This window comes from Geotrypetes seraphini, chromosome 5 (genome assembly GCF_902459505.1).
Source record: "Geotrypetes seraphini chromosome 5, aGeoSer1.1, whole genome shotgun sequence".
NCBI classification, from domain to species: domain Eukaryota; kingdom Metazoa; phylum Chordata; class Amphibia; order Gymnophiona; family Dermophiidae; genus Geotrypetes; species Geotrypetes seraphini.
In genome coordinates, this window is record NC_047088.1 from 211,777,211 (window position 1) to 211,799,212 (window position 22,002).

The following is a 22,002-nucleotide window of genomic DNA, read 5'->3' on the forward strand; positions in this document are numbered from 1 at the left end:
TCGTACTGCATGTATAACCGAAAGTTTTACAACACTGCCTAGATGGAACCTGGACGTTGTGACTTAGGCAATCTAAAACCAGGTCTAAGTCACAAGAAGATATCCACAGTGACCAGATAAGCACTGCAGACACAAAGTATAGACCCCCACACACTGCACCAGTGATCACTGCCCCCACCCCTAAAAATCGTAATAACAACTTTACATATCTGCCTCCAGAACATCGGCACCTGGCAGCCTGGCATAAGAAAGTCTAGTAGAGCTGCACAGAGGTGACTTAAATGGTCTTGGGGTGGATTAGTGAACCATGGAGAGGAGGACCCAGGCCCATAAGCCACTCTAATCACTGCATTCATGGTGAAAAATGTGCACCCCCAGAAAATCCTAACCCTTTTGTACTTCCATATAAGTGGCTCCTGCAACCATAAGGACTATTGGGGTGGTAGATAGGTGGGTCTAGTAGATTCTGGGGATGTTTTGGGGAGCTTACCATGACCTATAAGGGAGCTGTAGTGAGATGTTTATGTGGGACCCGTTTTGTGAAGTTCACAGCAGTGCCCTATAAGGTATCCCACTACTCTGGTGCCATGTCTGGGTGTCCAGTCCATCACTTTTCTGGCCCCTCCTGCGCACAAAAGATCTTTTTCTAGGCATTTGTGACTTGAACAAATTTATGGAGTATAAAGATGGATGACTTAGTGGTCTGGACGATCAGACGGCTGAAAGTACAGTTAGACAATTTTCAAAAAAAAAATATGTTGGATGTATTTTTCAAAAATGGACCTTTTCCCATGTCCGACTTTGGGTGACTTGCGACTTAGGTCCAAAAAGGACTTAGACGTTTCTTTTGATTATGCCCCTGCACGCTTTTTGAAGATGCTTTTGCAGTGCAACCGTCCTTTTAAGGATGTTCTCTTTTAACCAAATAGTAGAACTTTCTTCTGACCAGCCTTCATGCTCAAGAAACTGCAGTGTCCACCCTACCTTTTGTTTTTTCCATTTTTGTTCTTTCCTTTCAAAAATGTTGTAGTTCTTCCCCCTCCTTTTTGTGCCAGTATATCCATCTGGTTTAAAGTTTAGTTTTTTGTTGTTTTTGTTGCTGTTTTTGTTTTTAAAAAACTTTGATGTTAATTTTTGTAAAAATTTTTTTATTGATTTTTAATCAAAAACAGTGTCATACAAATGATAGAACAAAAGATATTCCACTATTATCTATACTATTTTAATATTTGATGTAATTTTATTACTCTGTCTTAATCGTCTTTACCCTACTCAAATGTATTATGAATGTTAGCCGCTTTGAAACTTTGAAAAGGCGGGATAACAAAATTTAAATAAACTTGAAAGTTCAAACATGACCCAATATTGAATACGTAGGTCTATTTTAGTCTTTAGAAAAATGCTCACTGTTGCTAGCTGAATGTTGACCCAAATATACCTAGTTAAAGCTAGGAAAAGAGCTTACTGCAAAGTGGCTTCCTATTTAGGGAATCTGATCTCTTTAAAATGATAAGAATGTTAGGACTTCCTTTTACCATAAGCTACAAGTATGACGGTCAATACTCAGTGAGGTAAAATTTGCTTAAAGTTAACCAGATCATTTATCCAGTTCAGTTTAAGTAGTTTTTCAGTCAGCATGTCTGTTTTAAGTTGGACAACCAAATATGTGATCTTAAACTTTTAAAACACATTATTAATTAAAATTAGGGCAGCAATGTATGAAGTCCTGCTTAAACAGATACTGATAAGTTGATAATATTGAACTTTGATGTTAAATTTTAACCCCAGCCCTGGAATGTCTTATGACCTTTCTCCTCTTCTAAAAGGATAATCTACATATTCTTGGAACTTCTCTTCTCCTTAACCAGAATATCTAACACCTCGCAGATGATCCTCCCCACATCTAGAGGAATCAAATACAAATGAATATTTAGCTCCTTGTTCACTTATATCACCATCAAAAACTGGATCAACTGCCCAACAAACACAAGAACAGAATCCTGCTACCTAAAATTCTGAAGAAAACTGAAAACCTATTCATTATGCAAACCACCAGAACTGATTGCACAATAACTATCCTCCTTGAACCCTTACAAAACCTCCAACCACTCCAGCACTACCAACATTGAAGGTCAAGCCATACCCCAATTACAACAAATGACTCCACTATTAAATCACCAGACCTCCAACTCAACGGACATAGCACCACACTACATAAACACTCATGACTACCTAATCGTAGTCAAATTAAAGTTATTTTATACTCAGCATACAACACTATAATAGATATTATCCAACAACGGTAAGCTCCCCACACTACTACGTGGTCTCTTCGTATTGTAAATCGCCTTGAACCTATATAGGCATAGTGTGATCCACAAATGAAAGATTAGATTAGATAAGATAAGATATAAATTCAGGTTACAGAACCAAGGCATGGGGCATAAAACCATGTACTGGGAAGTAGGGGAAGAAGACAAGGGAAGGGACAAGGTTTGCATCCCTAGTCTATTAAGGTCAGTCAGATTTAAGTAACCACATAACTTGAAAGAAAGATAGCTGTTACAACTATGGAAACCATTACTACCCAGTGAGCAGCTCAGTGGACCACCTTTCTAGCCTTCAGGCCAATGAAGGTCCCCTGATCCATTCAGGCATGCTGTTGGGGAGAGGGGGTAGAACAGACTAGTTGGGAAAAATGACCAAAAATATTCATAAGAAACTCAATGCCCTTGGAAATATATTGAATAGTAACAGAATCCGAAAAAATGGGAGAACAATGAACAATAAGAAAGACTAGATCTCCCAAACCCCAAGAAATGGAACTAGATAAGGAGGAGAGACAACCCAATAAATAATTATACTGCTGTCGCTAAGACAGCTACATAAGGTAATTTAGAAAAGTAGAGAGAGCCCTCAGTCACACAGCCTACCTCCGGGGATCCCAGAAGTAATGGCTGTCACTGGCTTATACCCAAAAGGGTGTTAAACTGTGAAAAATCCCCGGGCTCTCTCCATGGAAATTTTGTGATGAATATACACACAAATTGTGCTGAAGGTGCAAAACTTAATCAAAAAACACACTATACAGTTAAAGAATAGGATTGTCTCTACCCCTTATCCAGGGGGCCAGAACAAAAAGTTCAAACGTCCAAATCCAACTATGCAAAAATCAACTGGAAGTACTTAGCTTCTCTGTGGATAATGCAGCCAACAGATAGTAAATTCGTCCTATGGGACTCCGTTTCGGGGGTGAACACCCCCTTCTTCAGGAACAGCTGGGCTTTGCTGTAACCCCCAAGTCATCAGGCTACAATAGTTTAGCAAGGAAGAAAATGGCGCTTGCCCGGGATGAACGCCTCCATTTAAAACTGAAAACGCAAGCAACGTCACACAGTTGACGTGTCACATGACTGCACGACCCGCGGGGGAGAAAAAAAACCTTACTTCCCGCACAGGCTCCGAGTAAAACATGAGTCATTAGAACAAAAAACAGGGGTGGAGACCCCTGCTGATGAAAAAGAATAATGGCAATTAAATATTATTATTATTATTATGTTCTTGTATACCGCCATACCCAATGAGTTCTAGGCGGTTCACATCAATTAATTAAGATCCGATCTGAACACGGATTTATAACATTTTATCTGAGTTAAAGCAAAGAGGAAGGATATGTTGGAACATTTTTGCCGAAATGTATCAGAGTTACATGCAGCGACAAGGTTGGGTGGGAAGGAAAGAGGGTGGGGAAGCTAAGGGAGATAAAGCCTGAAGTTCAAAAATCCAGTGTTGTTCCCTCCGCTGTAACAATGATAACTTGTCCCCTTGATAATCTTCATAGATCTGTTCAATCACCAGCCAGCGTAAATCCTAAAAGGAGTGACCTAATTGAACGCAATGGGGCACAATAGGGGAGCTCATGGATTGAGTATTAATCCGAGACCGATGCTCTATGAGACGTGTTTTTATGGCTCTTTGTGTGCGTCCCACATATGGCATGTGACAGGGACACATAATAACGTATATGACCCACGTAGATTTGCAAGTCGTGACTGATTTGAGGGTGTATGTTTTGTGAGTCCCTGGGTGCCTCCACATTATTCCCTCAATGGTTGTTTTGCAAATGTCACAAGTGTCACTGCATTTTAGATGTTTCCCTTCACGGTTAGGATTCTGGCGGTCCGAGATATATCTAGAATGGACTACATGATCTGCTATGTTCTTAGCACGAGAATATGCAATACAAGGGAAATCTTGGAAACCAGGATGTAACTGAAGAATGTGCCAGTGCTTCCTGATGCTCTGGGCCACTGTAGCAGCATGGTCTGAAAATGATAACACACAGATTGTTGCTTTTTGAGATGGAGCATTGGAAAGCAGGAGAGTCCTATTAGCATAAAGGGCTCTATTATAAGCATTGTGAAGAACCCTATGAGGATAACCTCGCTCCTTAAATCGTTTATACAGCTGCCGAGCTTGAGCACGAAAGTCATTGAGATTCGTACAGAGTCTACGGATACGCAAAAACTGGCTTATAGGCAATGATTGTTTAAGCTTAGTGGGATGGCAGCTAGTGTAGCTTTAATAGTTGTTCACTTCGACAGATTTCTTATAAACGGTGGTAACTAAAGTGTGGTCAGATTTTTGAACCCAAACATCCAAAAAGGATATTTGGCGCAAATTGTATGACATCGTAAATCTAAGATTTGAGTCCAAGGAGATAAGCCATTTGAGAAAATAAGATAACAGTTCAGGAAATATATAACATTATATATTAACATTGTCTTAAGTTCAAGTACATATTTGTAAACTTCAATAATTGTTCATGCTTCTTTCAACTTAATTTTCTGTTTTCTTTATCCATCCTACATCACGGCTGTGCTCTCATGCCCCTCTGTCAGTATACATTTGTCAAGAGAACAAGCCCTGTGCAATGGTATGGCACAGAATTTACATCCAAGGATAACTCATGACTAAATAATGAGCGTGAGTAACTGCTAAATCCAACTGAAAATTATGGCACAAATCTGTTCCTCTGTTAATTGGTCAGAAGGTCATACCATATTTTCACACCGAGCTCACTGCCAGGAAAGAGCATGGCATCAGAAAACAAAAAGCCCTAACTAATAAACAGGCATGAAAAAATTCAAGAAATGGTCAGAACTTTAAAAGCAATATACTTGGTGATATAACTTTTTCATAGAAAAAGTGAGAAAAATTAATAATAATCAAGTTAATAATAGTTAGTGGTAAGCAACCTTGGTTCTCAAAGCACATAAATCTTTCACACAATGACCTCAGCTCACAAAGCACATAAGTGTATAGATCACAGGGCATGTAAGTACTGTACCATGTGCCTGAGTTGTAAAAGTATAAATTTCACCAAATATACAGCTGGTTTAAGCTTCACAATTAGCTCAGATATAGGGAGAAACAAAATTTGTGAGATGCAAAAATTATCATAAGAAAACTACTGAATCAAATTCAGGTACAGTTTAGTGGCTCCTGAAACCCACAGAAAATGACTAATTCATGAGCATATGACTGAGCTGGAAATGAAACGGAGAGCAAACAAATGCTTATTCATTAAAAAGATTTTGCTATTTGTAGGGATTATTTTACCAACCTGTGATAAAAATGGCTGATTTTTCAATTTTCCCCATTAATGTTAAAAAGCTAAGGGTTGAATACTCAAAACTGGAAAAGTGCACTAAAATTTCGGTATCGTAGAAACAAAACCAGTTCACCACTGCTTTTATGCTCAAATCACACTTGTTCCTCAGAATGCCACACAAAGAAATAGTGTGGTAGCCGTCCTCACTGGAACTTTTTATGATGTGATATTTTGAACAAGTGTGCAGCTATTTACATTTTAAGTTATAATAATTTATGATAATAATTTATAAAGTGTCAGTGCTAATATATAAAACATACTAAACGATTTCAAGTTATTCAATGCATGATAGTGACTTAGCTTTCAACCGGGTCTGCCTCATTCCCCACCGACGCGTTTCAAATTTTTCTTCAGGGTCGGGGCCATAGAGAGCAGAACTATCCGGGGTTATAGCTAAACACTACTCCTCAATAATACTTGCCGGGGCTGCAAAATGAGTATTATTGAGGAGTAGCATTTAGCTATAACCCCGGATAATTCTGCTCTCTATGTCCCCGACCCTGAAGAAAAATTTGAAACGCGTCGGTGGGGAATGAGGCAGACCCAGTTGAAAACTAAGTCACTATCATGCATTGAATAACTTGAAATCGTTTAGTATGTTTTATATATTAGCACTGACACTTTATAAATTATTATCATAAATTATTATAACTTAAAATGTAAATATCTGCACACTTGTTCAAAATATCACATCATAAAAAGTTCCAGTGAGGACGGCTACCACACTATTTCTTTGTGTGGCATTCTGAGGAACAAGTGTGATTTGAGCATATAAGCAGTGGTGAACTGGTTTTGTTTCTATGATACCAAAAAGCTAACGGGGCATTTTTGATAGAATATCTAAGTCTGACTTTGGACGTTTCCCACAAAACGGCCAAAATCGAAGGCATAAGAAAGGCCATTTTTAAACGTGACGTTCAAATAATTTTTTTTAAAATCCATTACTTGGACATCTTGGCTGCCAAATAATCTAGTCCGCCAGGACATTTAACTTTATTTGTCATTTTTGACCCCAAAAAAGTCCAAGTTAGAAACATCCAAACAGGCACCATTTAGATGTGAGAAACGAACAACAGCATTGTAATGGACTAGCCACAAAGACACCCCAATAGAGCAATAGGGCACCTTAGAAGGCATTGCTGTGAACTTCACAAAGGATGATAGAAGTACATCTCACCTTATTCCCCCTGGTGAGGCCTCCAAAACTCCCCCAAAACCTACTAGACCTACCTGTCTCCCATCGCAATAGCCCTTATGGCTGCAGGTGGCACTTATATGGCAGTAAGTAGGATTTTGGTGGACTCACATTCCACCAAAATATGAATAAAACAGTACATACCTGTCTGTAGAGCAGCAGCTTCTGGTATCGTAAAGGTTAGTAGTGCATTATACAGGTGTCAAAGTAGTCTGGTGGATGGGCTAATGAGCTATAGGGAGGAGGACCCAAGCTCATAAGACACTCTAACCCAGGGGTGGTCAATGCGGGCCGCAATCCAGTTGGGTTTTTAGGATTTCCTCAATGAATATGCATGAGATCTATTTGCATGCACTTCCTCCATTGTACGCAAATGGATCTTATGCATATTCTTTGGGGAAACCCTAAAAACCCGACTGGATTGCGGCCCTCGTTGCTCACCCCTGCTCTAACCACTACATTTATGGTGGAAAGTGTAAGGCCACCAAAATCCTACTCTACTGCCATATAAGTGCCACCTGAAGCCATAAGGGTTATTGGGGTAAAAGACAGGAGTGTATAGTAGGTTTGAGGGAAGTTTTTGAGGGCTCACCAAAAATAATAAGGGGATTATGGTGAGATGTATATCTGGCACCCTTTATGTGAAGTTCACAGCAATGCCTTCTAAGGTGCCCCACTGCTCTACTGGGATGTCTCTGTGGTCAGCCCATTACAATGCTGGCCTCTCCCATATCCAAATGATCTAGATTTGGACATTTCCAGCTTAACCCGGCCTGTTGTGGCTGGTTTCTTCTGCCACTGAGCAGCAATGAGCGGGAGCACAATTTTACGCTCTTGTTCGGTGCTTAGCGGCTTCTTTGACTGGCTCCCGCAAATTGTGAGAATTCGCGGGAGCCAGTCAAAGAAGAGCTGAGCACCAAGCAAGAGTATCAAAGCATGCTCCCGCTCATTGCCACTCAGTGGCAGAAGAAACCAGCCACGACAGGCCGGGTTAGCAGCGGGAAGGAGCCAGAAAGCTTGCTCCTGCCCGCTGCACCTCTGGACCACCAGACCAGAGGAGGTAGGAGGATGGGGCAGAGTGTAGAGCGAGCGAGCAAGTGAGGGAAGGGTGCTAAGTACAGAGTCTGACAGGGGAGGGAAGGAAGGGGACTGGGTGCAGAGTCTGAAAGGTAAGGGAAGGAAAGGGGCTGGGTGCAGAGTCTGACAGGGGAGGGAGGGAAGGGGGCTAGGTGCAGAGCCTGACAGCCAGGGAGAGGCTGGGTGCAGGGGGTTGGGAAGGCAGGGAGGAGAGATGCTCAGGGGGTTGGGAAAGACAGATACTGCACATACTGGGAGAGGATTGGGAAGGACAAATGCATGGGCGAGGGGTTTAGGAAAGGAGGAAAAGAGAGATGCTGCACAGGTGGAGTAGTGGGAAGGGAGAGAAAGAAATGCTGCTGGTGAAGGAGGGAAAAGGACTGGAAGATTGTTGGACATAGGTATAATAATAATAATAACTTTATTCTTCTATACCGCCACAATCGTGTGACTTCTAGGCTTGAGAGAGAAAGAGAGATGTTGTATATGGGGAAAGGAAGAAAGAGGGACAATTGTTGGACATGATAGTGGTGGCGAGGAGGGAGGGAGAAATGTTACACTGGGAGGGAGGAGAGAAAAGAAGAGAGAGTTAGACCACTGAAATGGGAGAGAGAGAGAGAGAGAGAGAGATGCCAGACCATAGAATGGAAGGGAAGGAGGAGATAGAAAGATGCCAGACTGCAGAAAGGAGAGGAGAGAGATGTTAGACCTCGGGAAGAGGGAGGGAAGGAGAGAGAGAAGCCAGAATATGGGAGAGGAGAAAGATTCCAGGCTATGGGAAGCAGAGGAGAAAGATGCCAGACCATATGAGGGGGAAGTGAAGGGCAGAGATTTCTGACCATGGAAGAGGGATGAGACAGTGCATAAGGATGGAGGGGCAGGGGAGACAGAGGGAGGAGATGGTGCACAGCAATGGGTGCAACAGGGAAGAGATAAGAAGAAATGTTCCTTATGGATAGATGGGAATAGGGGAGAAGAAAGAGGGAGGAGATGGTACACATGGATAGATGGGAAGGGAAGGCATGGAAAAGTAGATTTTGAGAAGAAAGCAGAAAAATGGAAGAAAGTTGAATGTAAAAGTTAATGCTAAAGATGGATGTACGGCAGAAAGTGAAGGAGAGAAAAACTGCAATTGGATAAGGTGTCCTGGATACACAGTTAAGAGCACAGACAGAAGGAAGTGTAGCCAGACTGGGAAAGATGGTTTGAAAACCAAAATCCACCGATGGAAACAAAACCAAAAACTGTGGATACAGATGCTCTGGAGATAATTTATTAAACACTGACATATAAAACCATGAAAATTAAATTTAAAAAGTACAATGATAAAAAGTACTGTGATAAAAATCCAACCGGACCCTACACGGTCCGTGTTTCGGCGAAAACGCCTTCCTCAGGGGTCCAATGGTTTGCAACCTCACATATAAAGAATTGGACTGAAAACAGTCTATTGTCTTTAAACATGGGAGCAAAGAACACCGCAGACAATGTCTTTAGCATTTAGCACACACTAATGCAGTAGCACCCTTTGATGAATTTCCCCCTAAGTGTTCTTAAAGAATACTTAAGTATCTACACATTAAGGTGCAACTCATCAATAATAGGCAGAAATGCATTTGTCTAATTGCAGCACTTTAGTGTGCTATTTACAGTATTATATAAGTTATGTGTGTAAATGGGACAAAGGCTGGAAAGCAGGGGGACACACGAGCGCAACACAGAAAAGGAAGGGAGGGGGCAAGAACATGGGACACAGAAGGGAGGGAGGAAGGGGGCACTAACTTGAGACATAGAAGGGAGGGAATAGAAAGAGAGAATTGTTGGGCATGAGTGTGTGAGTAAGAGGGAAAGAGATAGTGAACATGGGGAAAGGAAAAAAGAGGAAACTTGGGCAGAGAGAGAGAGAAGTAAGGTAGAGATGCATGGGGAAGAGAAGGATGAGAGGAGAAATGTTGGATATGATAGTGGAGAGAGAACAGAGGGACAGATTGAAAGGGATGCAAGGGGGAGTGATGGAGGGAGAGATGTGGCATGGTGCTGGAAAGGGGTGATAGAAGGAGAAATGGGCATGGGGCTGGTGGGCAGTGGTGAAAAATGCTGCACATGATCCAGGGGATGAAAGAGGGAGAAATGTTGGATGTGGCAGTATAGGGGGTTAGAGAGATGACTGGATCTCTCAAGACAGGTGGGCAGTGAGAGAGAGGGAAACATATTGCCAATTAGGGGTGGAGGAGAGAGGAAGAAAAGTTGGACTCATGGACGGACAGGGAGAGATGTTGGTTGGGGAAAGGAATGAGGTCCGGAAGAGAGGAAGCATGCAGGAAACAGAAAGAAAGAAATATTGGATGCACAGTCAGAAGGAAGTGCAACCAGAGACTCATGAAATCAACAGACAGCAAAGGTAAGAAAAAAATGATTTTATTTTCAATTTAGTAATCAAAATGTGTCAGTTTTAAGAATTTATTTCTGCTGACTATATTTTGCACTATATTTCTCTGTTTTTCTATAGTTATTACTGAGGTGACATTGCATATCTGCCCTGACCTTTTTGGAACAAAAAACCCCAAATATAAATGATAATTAAGATTTTCTCTGCGTACAATATGCTTTGTGGTTTTTTTTAATTTTGTGGTTACCATTATATGTTAATAAGATTATATTGTGAGTATATGAAAAATGGATAGAAGAAATTGCATTACAATTAGTACTATTATTATGGGGTTGGGGTCAGGGGCAGGTCTGGGGCAGGTGGGGGTATTTGGCTTGAAGAAGTTCAGAAATACTGCTCTAGTGAACCTCTTATTAGAATGAGAGGTTTGGTGTCTCTGAATATCGCAGTCCAGTCAGCAGCACTTATCCAGGCTGTAAATGCTTTTATCCAGATAAACAGGTTGGAATATTGACTTGTAATTCAAAAATATGTACAGTTTTCACAAAAGAGCAAAAATAAAAGAGAAACAAGAAAAATCCACTGCATGTCAAACAGTAAGCAAAACAACAGTGAAGGAGACAAAGAAAAGTACAAGCTATGATGCTCCAGTAAATGATTTATTGATACAAAAGGATGACTCAATATAAAATGTGTTTCAGCCTTGAGACCTGCGTCAGGAGGCTACTGAAAATATATAAAATATATAATATATATACCATCCATAATAAATCAAATAAAATAAGACATAAACATAATACAGAGTAAATAAATTTAAAAAACATGTGCATGAATAAAAACTACTAAAACATAATATAATCAAGGTTGATCATGACAGAGAAAATGACCTAACATGCCCTTATGTATCAATAAATCATCTATTGGAACATCAGTTTTCACAACAGAACATATATTTAATTATTCTTCCACTATCAAACATTTAGAAGGTCTTTTTTAATATGAGATTTTCTATTCATAGTCAGGTTCTTAGAAAGCTTCAGGTTAATTAGGACAGACCATTTCCATTCTTGTTTCAAACTGCCAGCCTACTATTTGGTACAGATTCTTCCAGAAAAATCTGGAGATCATGGGACACCAGCAATTCTGGTTATACCAGGGCCTGTTTATCTGAAATTATCTGTTTCTAGGCACTCTTTTCTAGGCCCTGGGCCTCCCCACTACCACCTCACTTTGGGCTCAGGCTTCTCTTCAAATTTGGCTTTCTCATTACTGTGTGGGCAGGGATCTCTAAGCCACGCCAACTGAAGACCTCCTCCTTCTCTTTTGGTCCAGTGTTCAGATGTATCGGAACTCTGTAGCCGGTACCAATGTCCCTGAAGTGCTGCCACTCTGTCCCTTACATGCTCAGTTTTCACACATACTTGAAAACTGAGCATATGCGAGGGGCCAACAGCAGTAGCTTGGAGTCACCGTCACCAGCTGCAGAGCTAGGAAAGTTCTAGCCAATGGACCAGTGGTCTTCAGCTAGTGACGCTTCATATCCATACCAACTCAGGTATTTATATTTTGCATTTTAGTCTACAGCAGGGAATGCAAGGTGCTGGGGGAGGGGGTGAGAGCAAAGGGCAGGAAGAAAATTTGGTGCCCATTCTCTTTGGGCTCAGTCAGTCCCCGTCCCCCTCCCCCACCCACCAAATCAGCCATCTTGCTATGAAAGTGTTGTAAACACTGTAATTGATGAGGCAGAAGATGTGCAAACTCTAGAGTCTAGAGGCAATGTTACAATATTGCTACATATGTAAATGATTGTTTATCCAAACAGAAAACGTGGATGCATAATTTTCTTTCCCCCATTATTTTGGCAAATTTGTGCATACTCTTTTACAGCTTGCATAATTTTACCACTAAAAGTTTCAGGGTTCAATCAGGAAACAGAAAATGGTGAAACATGACAAAGACACAAACAAGTGAATATTGAAATGCCATGGTTAGAGTGCTTTTTAATCCTGGCCACAGTGTTTAAATTGTCTACATATATTCAGTGTTGCTATCTGCAGAACAATCAGGATTGAATCTATATACTCAGGAGTGAACAGCACTAATTAGTCACAATCCCGATAACTATAATTTTAATTGAACAGCCCCTGTGATTTGGTTTATTAATTTTACAATAAAATTACAATACAAGCAAAGGAGTTAAATATACTAATACAACAGCACGTCTTAAAAAATTCACATCAAAACACAAATATAAAATTATAACTGAGTAAATATCCATAGGCATTATCTCCCTAATTCTGTATACAGTATGTAGCTCAAAATGTGGGTACATACCCAGTTTGAATATGCAATTAGTACAGATATTTGGGTGCAATTATTTGCGCTACATAGCAATAATTAAAATTTACGTGCACATCTTTATAATTATTCTATGAAGATGCACATGCAAATTTTTTCCGCATAGATCCAATAAAAGGGCATAACCACGGGAAGGGAATGGTTGGGTCAGGGACGATCCTGGAATCTGCATACCACGTTTCATTAGGTTTTCACCAAACCCTATTCTATAAATAGTGCCCAACTTGGAGGACACTTTATAGAATAATACTTTTGGAGCTGTTTTTTCAGTGCCATTTAGAGAATCTAGCCTTATATACATAATGAAAACATCAGCAGATGCTTAACCCAAAGCTTTTCTCAAAGAGCTTTATGCTTTCATAATACTTTATGAAAGGCTGAGAAGCAAGGAATATGAGGGCAAAAACAGCCTGATCTATAAACAGTGTCTAACTCATAAGCACTGCTGAGCATAATTGTAAATCATCCGCAGGCGCCATTTACAGCATCGCATCTAGCAGCACGTAAGCGGTCTTAGGCATTGAAACCTTAGGCACATTCCCATTTAAGCCAGAAATTTATTGGCCTAAATAAGTACACCTAAATAAAACTATGCCCCAAATTTGTCCTGAATCAGCCCCTAACCTCACCTACTTGCAGTAGACGCCTGCTCGGTGTAGACGCCTATCTCGACGTGGTAGGTGCCTAATGGGTAATTAATTGTTTAAAATCATTTAAATTATTTTTTAATGGCACTTTCAATTGCCAATTAAGCCAACTAAGAAAACTAACCCCATCCTCTTCTACAAAAATATAGTGCGGTTTTTAGCGCCAGCCACGTCAGTGACAGCTCCGACGCTCATAGAATTCCTATGAGTGTCGGAGCTGTCACTGCCGTGGCCAGCGCTAGAAACCACGCTACGGTTTTATAAAAGGAGGGTATGTTAGGTGCTTAAATCGGCAAAGTGCATCAATCTAGACAGCTAACATTAGGCATTTTTTAATCTTTATCTTTATTTAAGTTTTTGATTAAACGCTTATCCAAGCGTACAAAGCGTTGTAAAAAATATTTAAAAATAGCTGGAAGATAAGCATTTCAACTTATTAGACATACATAATTATGGACATACATGAACAATGGGAAAAGGGAGAGAGAACCACAATTTTTATAGAAAGAATACATAGAAGGAAAATACAATAGGAGATGGGAAAAAGTTAAAATTGCTGGAGTACATATGTGTATAATTATCAGTTATATATATATATATATATATATATATATATATATATATATATATATATATATATATATATATATATATATAATTATCAGTGAATACGCGGCAATCTATTCTTGAACCCCTTTCCAAATTTGTAGATTTTTTCTTAAGAGAGGAGGTTCCCAAGATCAAGTCTTACATTAAGGATTCCTCCCAGTTTCTCAGATTGGTGGAGGGGCTTTCTATAGACATGGCGGAAAAATGGATGGTGACCCTAGATGTCATATCTTTATATACCCAGATCCCCCAGGATGAAGCCTTGGTAGTTATCAATGATACTCTATTATCAAGACAAGGGCATCACCGTATATCGGTAGAGTTTTTAAACCAACTAGCCCGCTGGGTTATTCAGGAGAATTACTTCCAATATCAGGACCAGTTTTACCAACAAATTCAGGGGGTGGCCATGAGGGCCACTTTGGCCCCATCAGTTGCCTCCCTGTATATGTCCAGATTTGAAGACAATTTTGTATATACATCTTCCTGGTACCCCCAGGTTTTATTGTGGTGCCGTTTTCTGGATGATGTATTCTGTATTTGGCAGGGCACTAGAACAAGTTTAGATCAATTCTTGTCCCACCTAAACTCGGTAGACACTAATATCAAGTTTACTATGACATGCCATACTACACACATTGAGTTTTTGGACATCGCGCTTTCGGTCAGGGAGGGCCACATATATACGTCCTGATTCAGGAAACCTATTATGAGAAATACTGTCCTTCATTTTGATAGCTTTCACCCTTTTAAGCTGCGTTTTAGTCTTCTCATAGCGCAATTTTTAAGGATCCGACGCATTTGTTCCACCTTAGGGGAATTCAAGAGTCAGGCTAATCTCCTGTCAGAGCGGTTTAGACAACGGGGTTACCCTGAGAGAGCGATCAGACAGGCCTACTTGAGGGCTAGGTTTGCTCAACGGGAACTTATCCTGCAAGAATCTGAAGCTCCGGTGAATGACGCTAGTGAGGTTCTCACCTGTGTACTCCCCTTTTCAAAGGCAGTTAAGAAGGTGGTGGCAATGATGAGAAGGCACCGTTTTATTGTTCAGACTCACCAGGCTTTACAGATGTTCCCTAGGATTGCCTATACTAGAGGCATTACTATAGCGCAGATGTGTAACTTTCAAAAATATGGGGTGAGAGCTAAGAGGGTGGGAGGACAACATAAGGCTTGTCAGAAATGCCAATGGTGCTCATTGACCATAGAGGGGGAATCGTGGAAGGTTCCGGGGAGAAACGTGACTTTACACTCTAAGTCTGACACGGATTGCACTACCCAAGATGTTATATAAGTGATTGTGTGCCCCTGCGATTTATTATATGTGGGGCCCACATCAAGAATGATCCGTGTGAGGCTCACTGAGCATAAATCACAGATTCTCCACAATGTCACTCAGGCCCCCCTGGTGTCCCATTGGAAGGCGCGGCACCATAAGGTTGAGGACATGAGATGGTGGGTCATATGTAAAGTGATAGGGAGGGACGGTGGGAAAGATCACAAGAAATTGAACCTCATTGAACAGAGACAGATATTTTCACTGAATACAGTGGAACCGTATGGGTTGAATGGGGAGATAGAGTGGATGTCTGTGATTGGTTAGAAGTTTAGCCAATGATCCTCCAGGGGTTGGATTTCCAATATGAGACAGTAGGGATATTTAAGTGCTGAGGAGAACGCCGCGGCCATTCTACTCTGGGCACTAAATGAGTCGGATGACACGCTGCACCTCGGTAAGGATAGTATGATTTATTTAGCTTTAAGACAATCTGAGCATTCTAAGGGGGGACTGTTAGGAAAAAACAGACACTAACGGCCCTCTTTATTATTTATTATTTGTTTTTTAGGGAGACCCTTGACACAGCGCCTGTATGGTGCGAAACATGTTGGGTTAAACTCCCCGGCGTTGGCTGGATTTAGCTATGCAATACAAGCTAAGTACAACTATAGCTAAGAAGCTTTTATATATATACATAAGAAAATACCCATAAAAAAATGTATGCATAAATAAAATTGGAAAAATAATAGTAAGTTTAAAATGTTTATGAGCGGCCAATGATGAAGTGCCACATAAATCTCTCCGTAGTCAAGAGCTAGTACAGCAGTGGAGTGGTGGGGCTGAGGCGCACTCATACTCCATTGAAGTTATTTGAAAATATTATATACCGGTTTCTATATATTGCTGCAACATAATTATCAGTTATAGGCATCTTTAAAGAGCAAACACTTTAGACTGCTTTTGAATTTCTGCAAGTTTCGTTAGTAGAATTAGGGCCAAAGTACTGTCTTAAATTAACTGCATAGCTGTCCAGATGGTAGCAGAATATCATCAACTATTCACAGAGGTTGGAAGAATTCTTCACCTTTATTCCTCCTTAGCATTATCCGGGTAGTGCCACCGAAAATTCACAGATAAGGTGTTTATCCAGGTAGTGGCTACTGCTATGCAGATAAGTGCTTTTGAAAATCGGTATGAAACTAAAATGCTTTCTAAACTGTTTGTGGGTCACAAGAATTACTGAAATCAAATCCCAGCAACCAATCAGATAACAGCTCTTTCAGGCTTACCTTGCCAACGTCAACACTGCTGTTTTCTCTACTGACATCGTTTTTAGTGTCAATGCAGGCTGGAGCAGACTGAGGAGAAGCAATCTGACCTGCTAAAAAGATTTTATATTAGGACACCGTTAATTACATGAGAAAATAACCAAGAAAATTATGGCAAGCAATTTCAGAGCATGCATCACGAGCAAAAAGAAATTTAATCTTTTCAGCTTCAAAAGGTATGCCACTATTACAACAGACAGCAGTCAGCAAAATTAATACACTCCTAAGTTTGTCCTCTTTGATTTTACATATATAGATAGATATAGATAATTATTCAGCAGTTAGCAATTTTTTTTGCCTCTACTATTGGATATTCAATGCTGGGCTATGTGCAGCCTGCCAGTATTTAACCAGTTAAGTGTCAATATTCAATCTTAACTGGTTAAGTTACAGTAAACCAGTCAAACATAGGACTGAATTTTGCCCCCTACTTGTGAATTCTACTTTTTATATGCACTTCAGAAAGTTATCAAAAACTGAATTTTTTTTTAAATAATTTGAACACTATGGGCTCCTTTTACTAAGGTGCACTAGCGTTTTTAGCGCGTACAAAAGATTAAAGTGCACTAACCACGCGCTAAACGAATAATACTAACGCAAGCTCTATGGAGGCGTTAGTGTTTAACACGCGCTAAAACCGCTAGCGCACCTTAGTAGAAGGAGTCCTATGTAATTTTGCTGATAATGATCAGCTTTTTATCTTTGTATGATCACTTTGAACGGAAAGGTACTGCAATTCATAAACAAATTTATATAAATGTGCAAAATGTTGTGTGATCGTGGCACTGAGAGGCTCCCCTCTTCAAACCCAGCATGCGCCCAAAAAGAGAGAGAAAAAAGCCTCAGACTACCGTAGCAGTATAGAACCCGGAGGTACAGAACAAACTGCTTTCAATTCTTTCACTGGCAAAAAAAAAACTCCCTCACAAAACAGCTCAGGTTTAGAAAAGGGCAAAGTCACCAGAAGCACGTTCAAGGACTTAGCTGACAATGACGACTTGAGCTCCAACTTCTAAGGACGCGGGCCCCCTGCCAGATAGCACCAATCACTTCCCAACAAGCGACCTTGTTTCACCAATTCCTTGGCTCATCAGGGGAACAATAAACACAGCCTTGAGAAGTGCAGCTGGGGCTGGTCATGGCGTGGCTGCACTTCTCAAGGCTGTGTTTATTGCTCCCCTGATGAGCCAAGGAATTGGTGAAACAAGGTCGCTTGATGGGAAGTTGTGAGAAGCTATGACAGCGTCAGAGCTCAAGTTGTTTTTTGTCAGCTAAGTGCTTGAACATGCTTCTGGGTGACTTTGCCCATTTCTAAACCTCAGCTGTTTTGTGAGGGAGGTTTTTTTTGCCAGTGAAAGAATTGAAAGCAGTTTGTTCTATACCTCCGGTTTTCTATACTGCTACGTTAGTCTGAGGCTTTTTTCTTCCTCTTTTTGGGTGCATACTGGGTTTGAAGAGGGGAGCCTCTCAGTGCCACGGTCATACAACATTTTGCACATTTATATGAATATAGTAAAACCTTGGATTGCAAGTAACTTGGTTTGCAAGTGTTTTGCAAGACAAGCAAAACATTTGATTAAATTTTAACTTGATATACAAGCAATGTCTTGCAATATAAGTACATACAGTATACACACATCACAAATGAGCTGATGGTTCTTCTCTCTCTGACACTGCAGGAGTGTAGTGACTGTTCTAAACAAGCAAAGTTTTCCAATACGAGTACATACAGTATACACGCATCACATCATCACAACTGAGCCGATGGTTCTTCTCTTTCTCTGACGCTGCAGGAGTGTAGTGACTGTTCTAAACGAGTGAGGTCTCGCAATATGCAATACAAGTACATATAGTATTTTGTATTAAAGTTTTTGTGTTGTGGAATGAATCGTCTGAGTTTCCATTATTTCTTATGGGGAAATTCGCTTTGATATACGAGTGTTTTGGATTACAAGCATGTTTTCAGAATGAATTATGCTCATAAACCAAGGTTTTATTGTATATTATATGTTGTTTGTCCTCATAGGATTTGTTAACACATAAATAAATTTATGTCATGTTATTTATGTGGTCCTATTGGACTGGCTAACTTAACTGGTTAAGGGCTGAATATCAGTGCTTAACCAGTTAAGTGCCAACTCCACATCCAGTTTCAGTTTAGGTGTTTAATGCTGATATTCAGTAGCACTATCTGATTAAGGTGTCCTTTTACTAAGATGCACTAACTGATTTAGAGCTAGATGCACTGTTCGCCAATTCTTTGACCGATTTTGGCCGAGCAATCGATGCACTACCAAGTTTGCATGCAAATGATTTGCAAACCTGACAGATCAATCACTCAGTGAGCAATTGACACATGCACAGAGCCCTAACAGCAGTGACAGGGGGAGCAGCCTACCTGTCACTGCTGTTAGGGCTTCTTTTTTTTTTTTTAAAGGCACAGATGTTGTGCGTATGTTACACACTCACAAACTGCCCTCCCCAATGACCCCACCATGAACCACACCGTGACCCACCCACCCCACCCCTTATGGCAGTGACAATGGAAGAAGGGATGTCTACTCCCTCCTACCTGGTCAAATACTCCTGCGCTGTGCTCCCACCCAGTCGTTGACCCCCCCCCCCATGCTACTGACACCCCTCCCCTCCTCCCTTACTCCTGAAAAAAAGGGCAGGAGGGATGCCTACTCCCTCCTGCCACTGGATGCTTCCCCAAACCCCCTCCCCTACTCCCTGACCCCCCCCCCAGTACTTTTGGTAGGTGTTGGGAGTTGGAGGGAAGAACAGTCTCTCCAGCTCCGAGGCCCACACATGGTAAATGATGGGCCTTCCCCTCCCCGGTGCATCATGTGATGCACAGGGAGGAGCCTATGGCCCTGACTGGCTCAGATACCCAAGACATCTACCCATGATAAAATTACCCTCTAGGGCAGTGGTCTCAAACCTGCAGCCCGGGGGCCACATGCGGCCCACCAGGTACTATTTTGAGGCCCTCGGTATGTTTATCATAATTACAAAAGTAAAATAAGAATTTCTTGATCATCATATGTCTCTTTAGCTATAAATTACAATATTATTTTTAAGACAGCCAAAAAGAAAGATTTATAAACTATAAAGAGTTTTACCTCATGCAAAATTGTCATTTCTTTAATAAGACATTAACTATTTTTTTCTGAGGCCCTCCAAATACCGACAAATCCAAAATGTGGCCCTGCAAAGGGTTTGAGTTTGAGACCACTGCTCTAGGGGTATTACAGTGCGCCTATATATAAGCACCTAGAGGGTTCCTGATAAACATCTATTCTACTAAGGAAAAGAGGCAGCCAAAATGCGGGTATGAAGTTTGCTACCATGACCCAACAAGGCCGTGTTTCAGCAGATAGGGCCTGCATCAGGGGGTCAATAATCTCATAGTGGAAGTGTTAAAGTAGAGTTAACAGCAGACTATACAACCTACACAATATATGGTTTTCAGATATGATTGCAACACATCTGTGAACAAGTTAATACACAAATTCATGGTATGATAAGCTAGACAGCAATATTTATTTCTTTCTTTTAAGTTTTTGATGTATTCATGTATCTGGGTAGAGTGACGCAGTAAGAATGAATGATGCCCAGGGAGGTGGCACCCCTCCCCGCCCTCTTCCCTGCCCCCTGCTGTGCACGCAGCCCCTTCCTTTTCCCCATACCTTTTTAACATCTCAGGCTTGAGAAGCATGCTGCCCGCATCAGTGTTGACTTACTCTTTGAATTCCTTCCTAGCTGCGGGTCCCAGAAGTGACATTAGAGAGAGTGCCGATGCCAACATGGGCAGCAACCTCACACCAGGGAAGCAAAAAAAGTGAGGGCAAGGGGCGTGCGCGCCCGGCAAGGAGAGGAGCGAGGAACAGGGAGCAAGGAACAGGTGGGCGGGCAAGGGGCAGAGAGGGGGAGGGGTGCTGCTGCACCCTTAGGAAGATTGAACCCAGGACAGACTACACACCCCCTTACTACGCCACTGTCTGGGTATCTGTGTGTATATTGTTTCCCAACCTAGTCAACCTACAGTAGCCACATTGTATGATAGATATATCTATAAATATCTGAGTCTGAAATAACATTTTTCTATACAATTTATAGATAAAGCCCAAAACTGAAAATAATTTGCAAAAAGTGCTTCATCGGCAAGTAAGCACTAAGGCCCAGAATCTATAAGTGGCGCCGTCAGTGGTGGCTGCCTATAAGATGTCTAATGATCACATGTCAATCATGCAACGGCATCGTTTATAGAATCATGGCTTCAAGAAAGGTAGGTGCCAGAAATATAGGCCATGGTTTTCAAGGTCTACATCCCTGGCGCCTACTTGCTCATGTGAATTGCAGCTACAGAGGCACTTTATGATGCCTAAAGCCACTTCTGGCATTATCTATGCCTATAGTGGTGTTAGGCATCAGAAAGCACCTCTGTAATTGTGATGCGGGTGCCTTTTTTTTTACGCACCAGTAGGCGCCTACATTTTTTAAAATGCTATTATTCGTTTTTAAATGCCATTTTCCACTTAAGATGCTGTTTATAGTCAACCTTGTTAAACAACCAAATGCTTGGTAATATTGTAAAATGTTATAAATAAAATAATAAAAAAATAAAAAAAAACCAAATTGAATACTAATGATGACAGTTTGGATTTTTGTATTCCCTTTCAGCCAAATATACTTCACAATTCAGTGTATGAGATGATACAACACATAAATATCCCTCCCGATACATAGGAAAGATTCCAAGATCAAAAAGAAAAGGGTAATAATATTATTGGTATGACTCAGTTATGGAGACGTAAGCTCAGATATAAAAAGACATAGAGTGACTGTTCCATCATTAGAAAAAGTCAATGACAGAGAAAATATAAACCTGCATTCAAGAATAACTCCTATGTTATAGGTTTGATGCTCTCATTGACATAACATACCTTCTCTCAGTACATATGAAACACCCTTTATGATCCAATTGTACTTCCTGGACGGCAGTACTTTTCTCGTGTAATATCAGTACCTAATATGTTTATTGAATAATCCATCATGTGCTATGACAAAACAAATGTTGTTCTATTTATCAAAATATATTATTAATTATTCTTTTAAATGATGAATATGAGAAATTTTGCTAAAGAATGCCCATAGCCTAAATTTATACATAAGTTCATTAGCAAAAACATCGTCGTTCAAGGAGGATAGGATTTCACTCTACCTCTGAAACTGTCAACGAACTCTTAGAGAGCCCAAAGGATAGGAGATGAGGGAGGTACAGAGATGAGATGAGCCTGTTAGAGAGACACACACAATAAAGACAAAGTAAAATGAAGAAAGAAAAAGGTGAATGTCAAAATACTTAGACATACAGGCTATTATACAATATATTGACTGAGAGGTTCACAAGACATAGAGCAGGGTTAAATGTCAATCAAAT

The 22,002-nt window shown here is 40.7% G+C and overlaps 1 protein-coding gene across 3 annotated transcripts in view; it reads right to left on the reverse strand.

Moving 5' to 3' along the window:
- The window catches only part of SLC4A10 (solute carrier family 4 member 10), a 337,291-nt gene that overhangs the window by 167,996 nt on the left and 147,293 nt on the right, over positions 1-22,002 (reverse strand). For 2 of the 3 annotated variants that reach the window (XM_033945952.1, XM_033945954.1), the window contains exon 7: positions 16,518-16,609. In XM_033945952.1, the coding sequence (XP_033801843.1) occupies positions 16,518-16,609 (92 nt within the window). The remainder of the gene's footprint in view (positions 1-16,517; positions 16,610-22,002) is intronic. The other variant, XM_033945953.1, reaches the window with a different exon arrangement.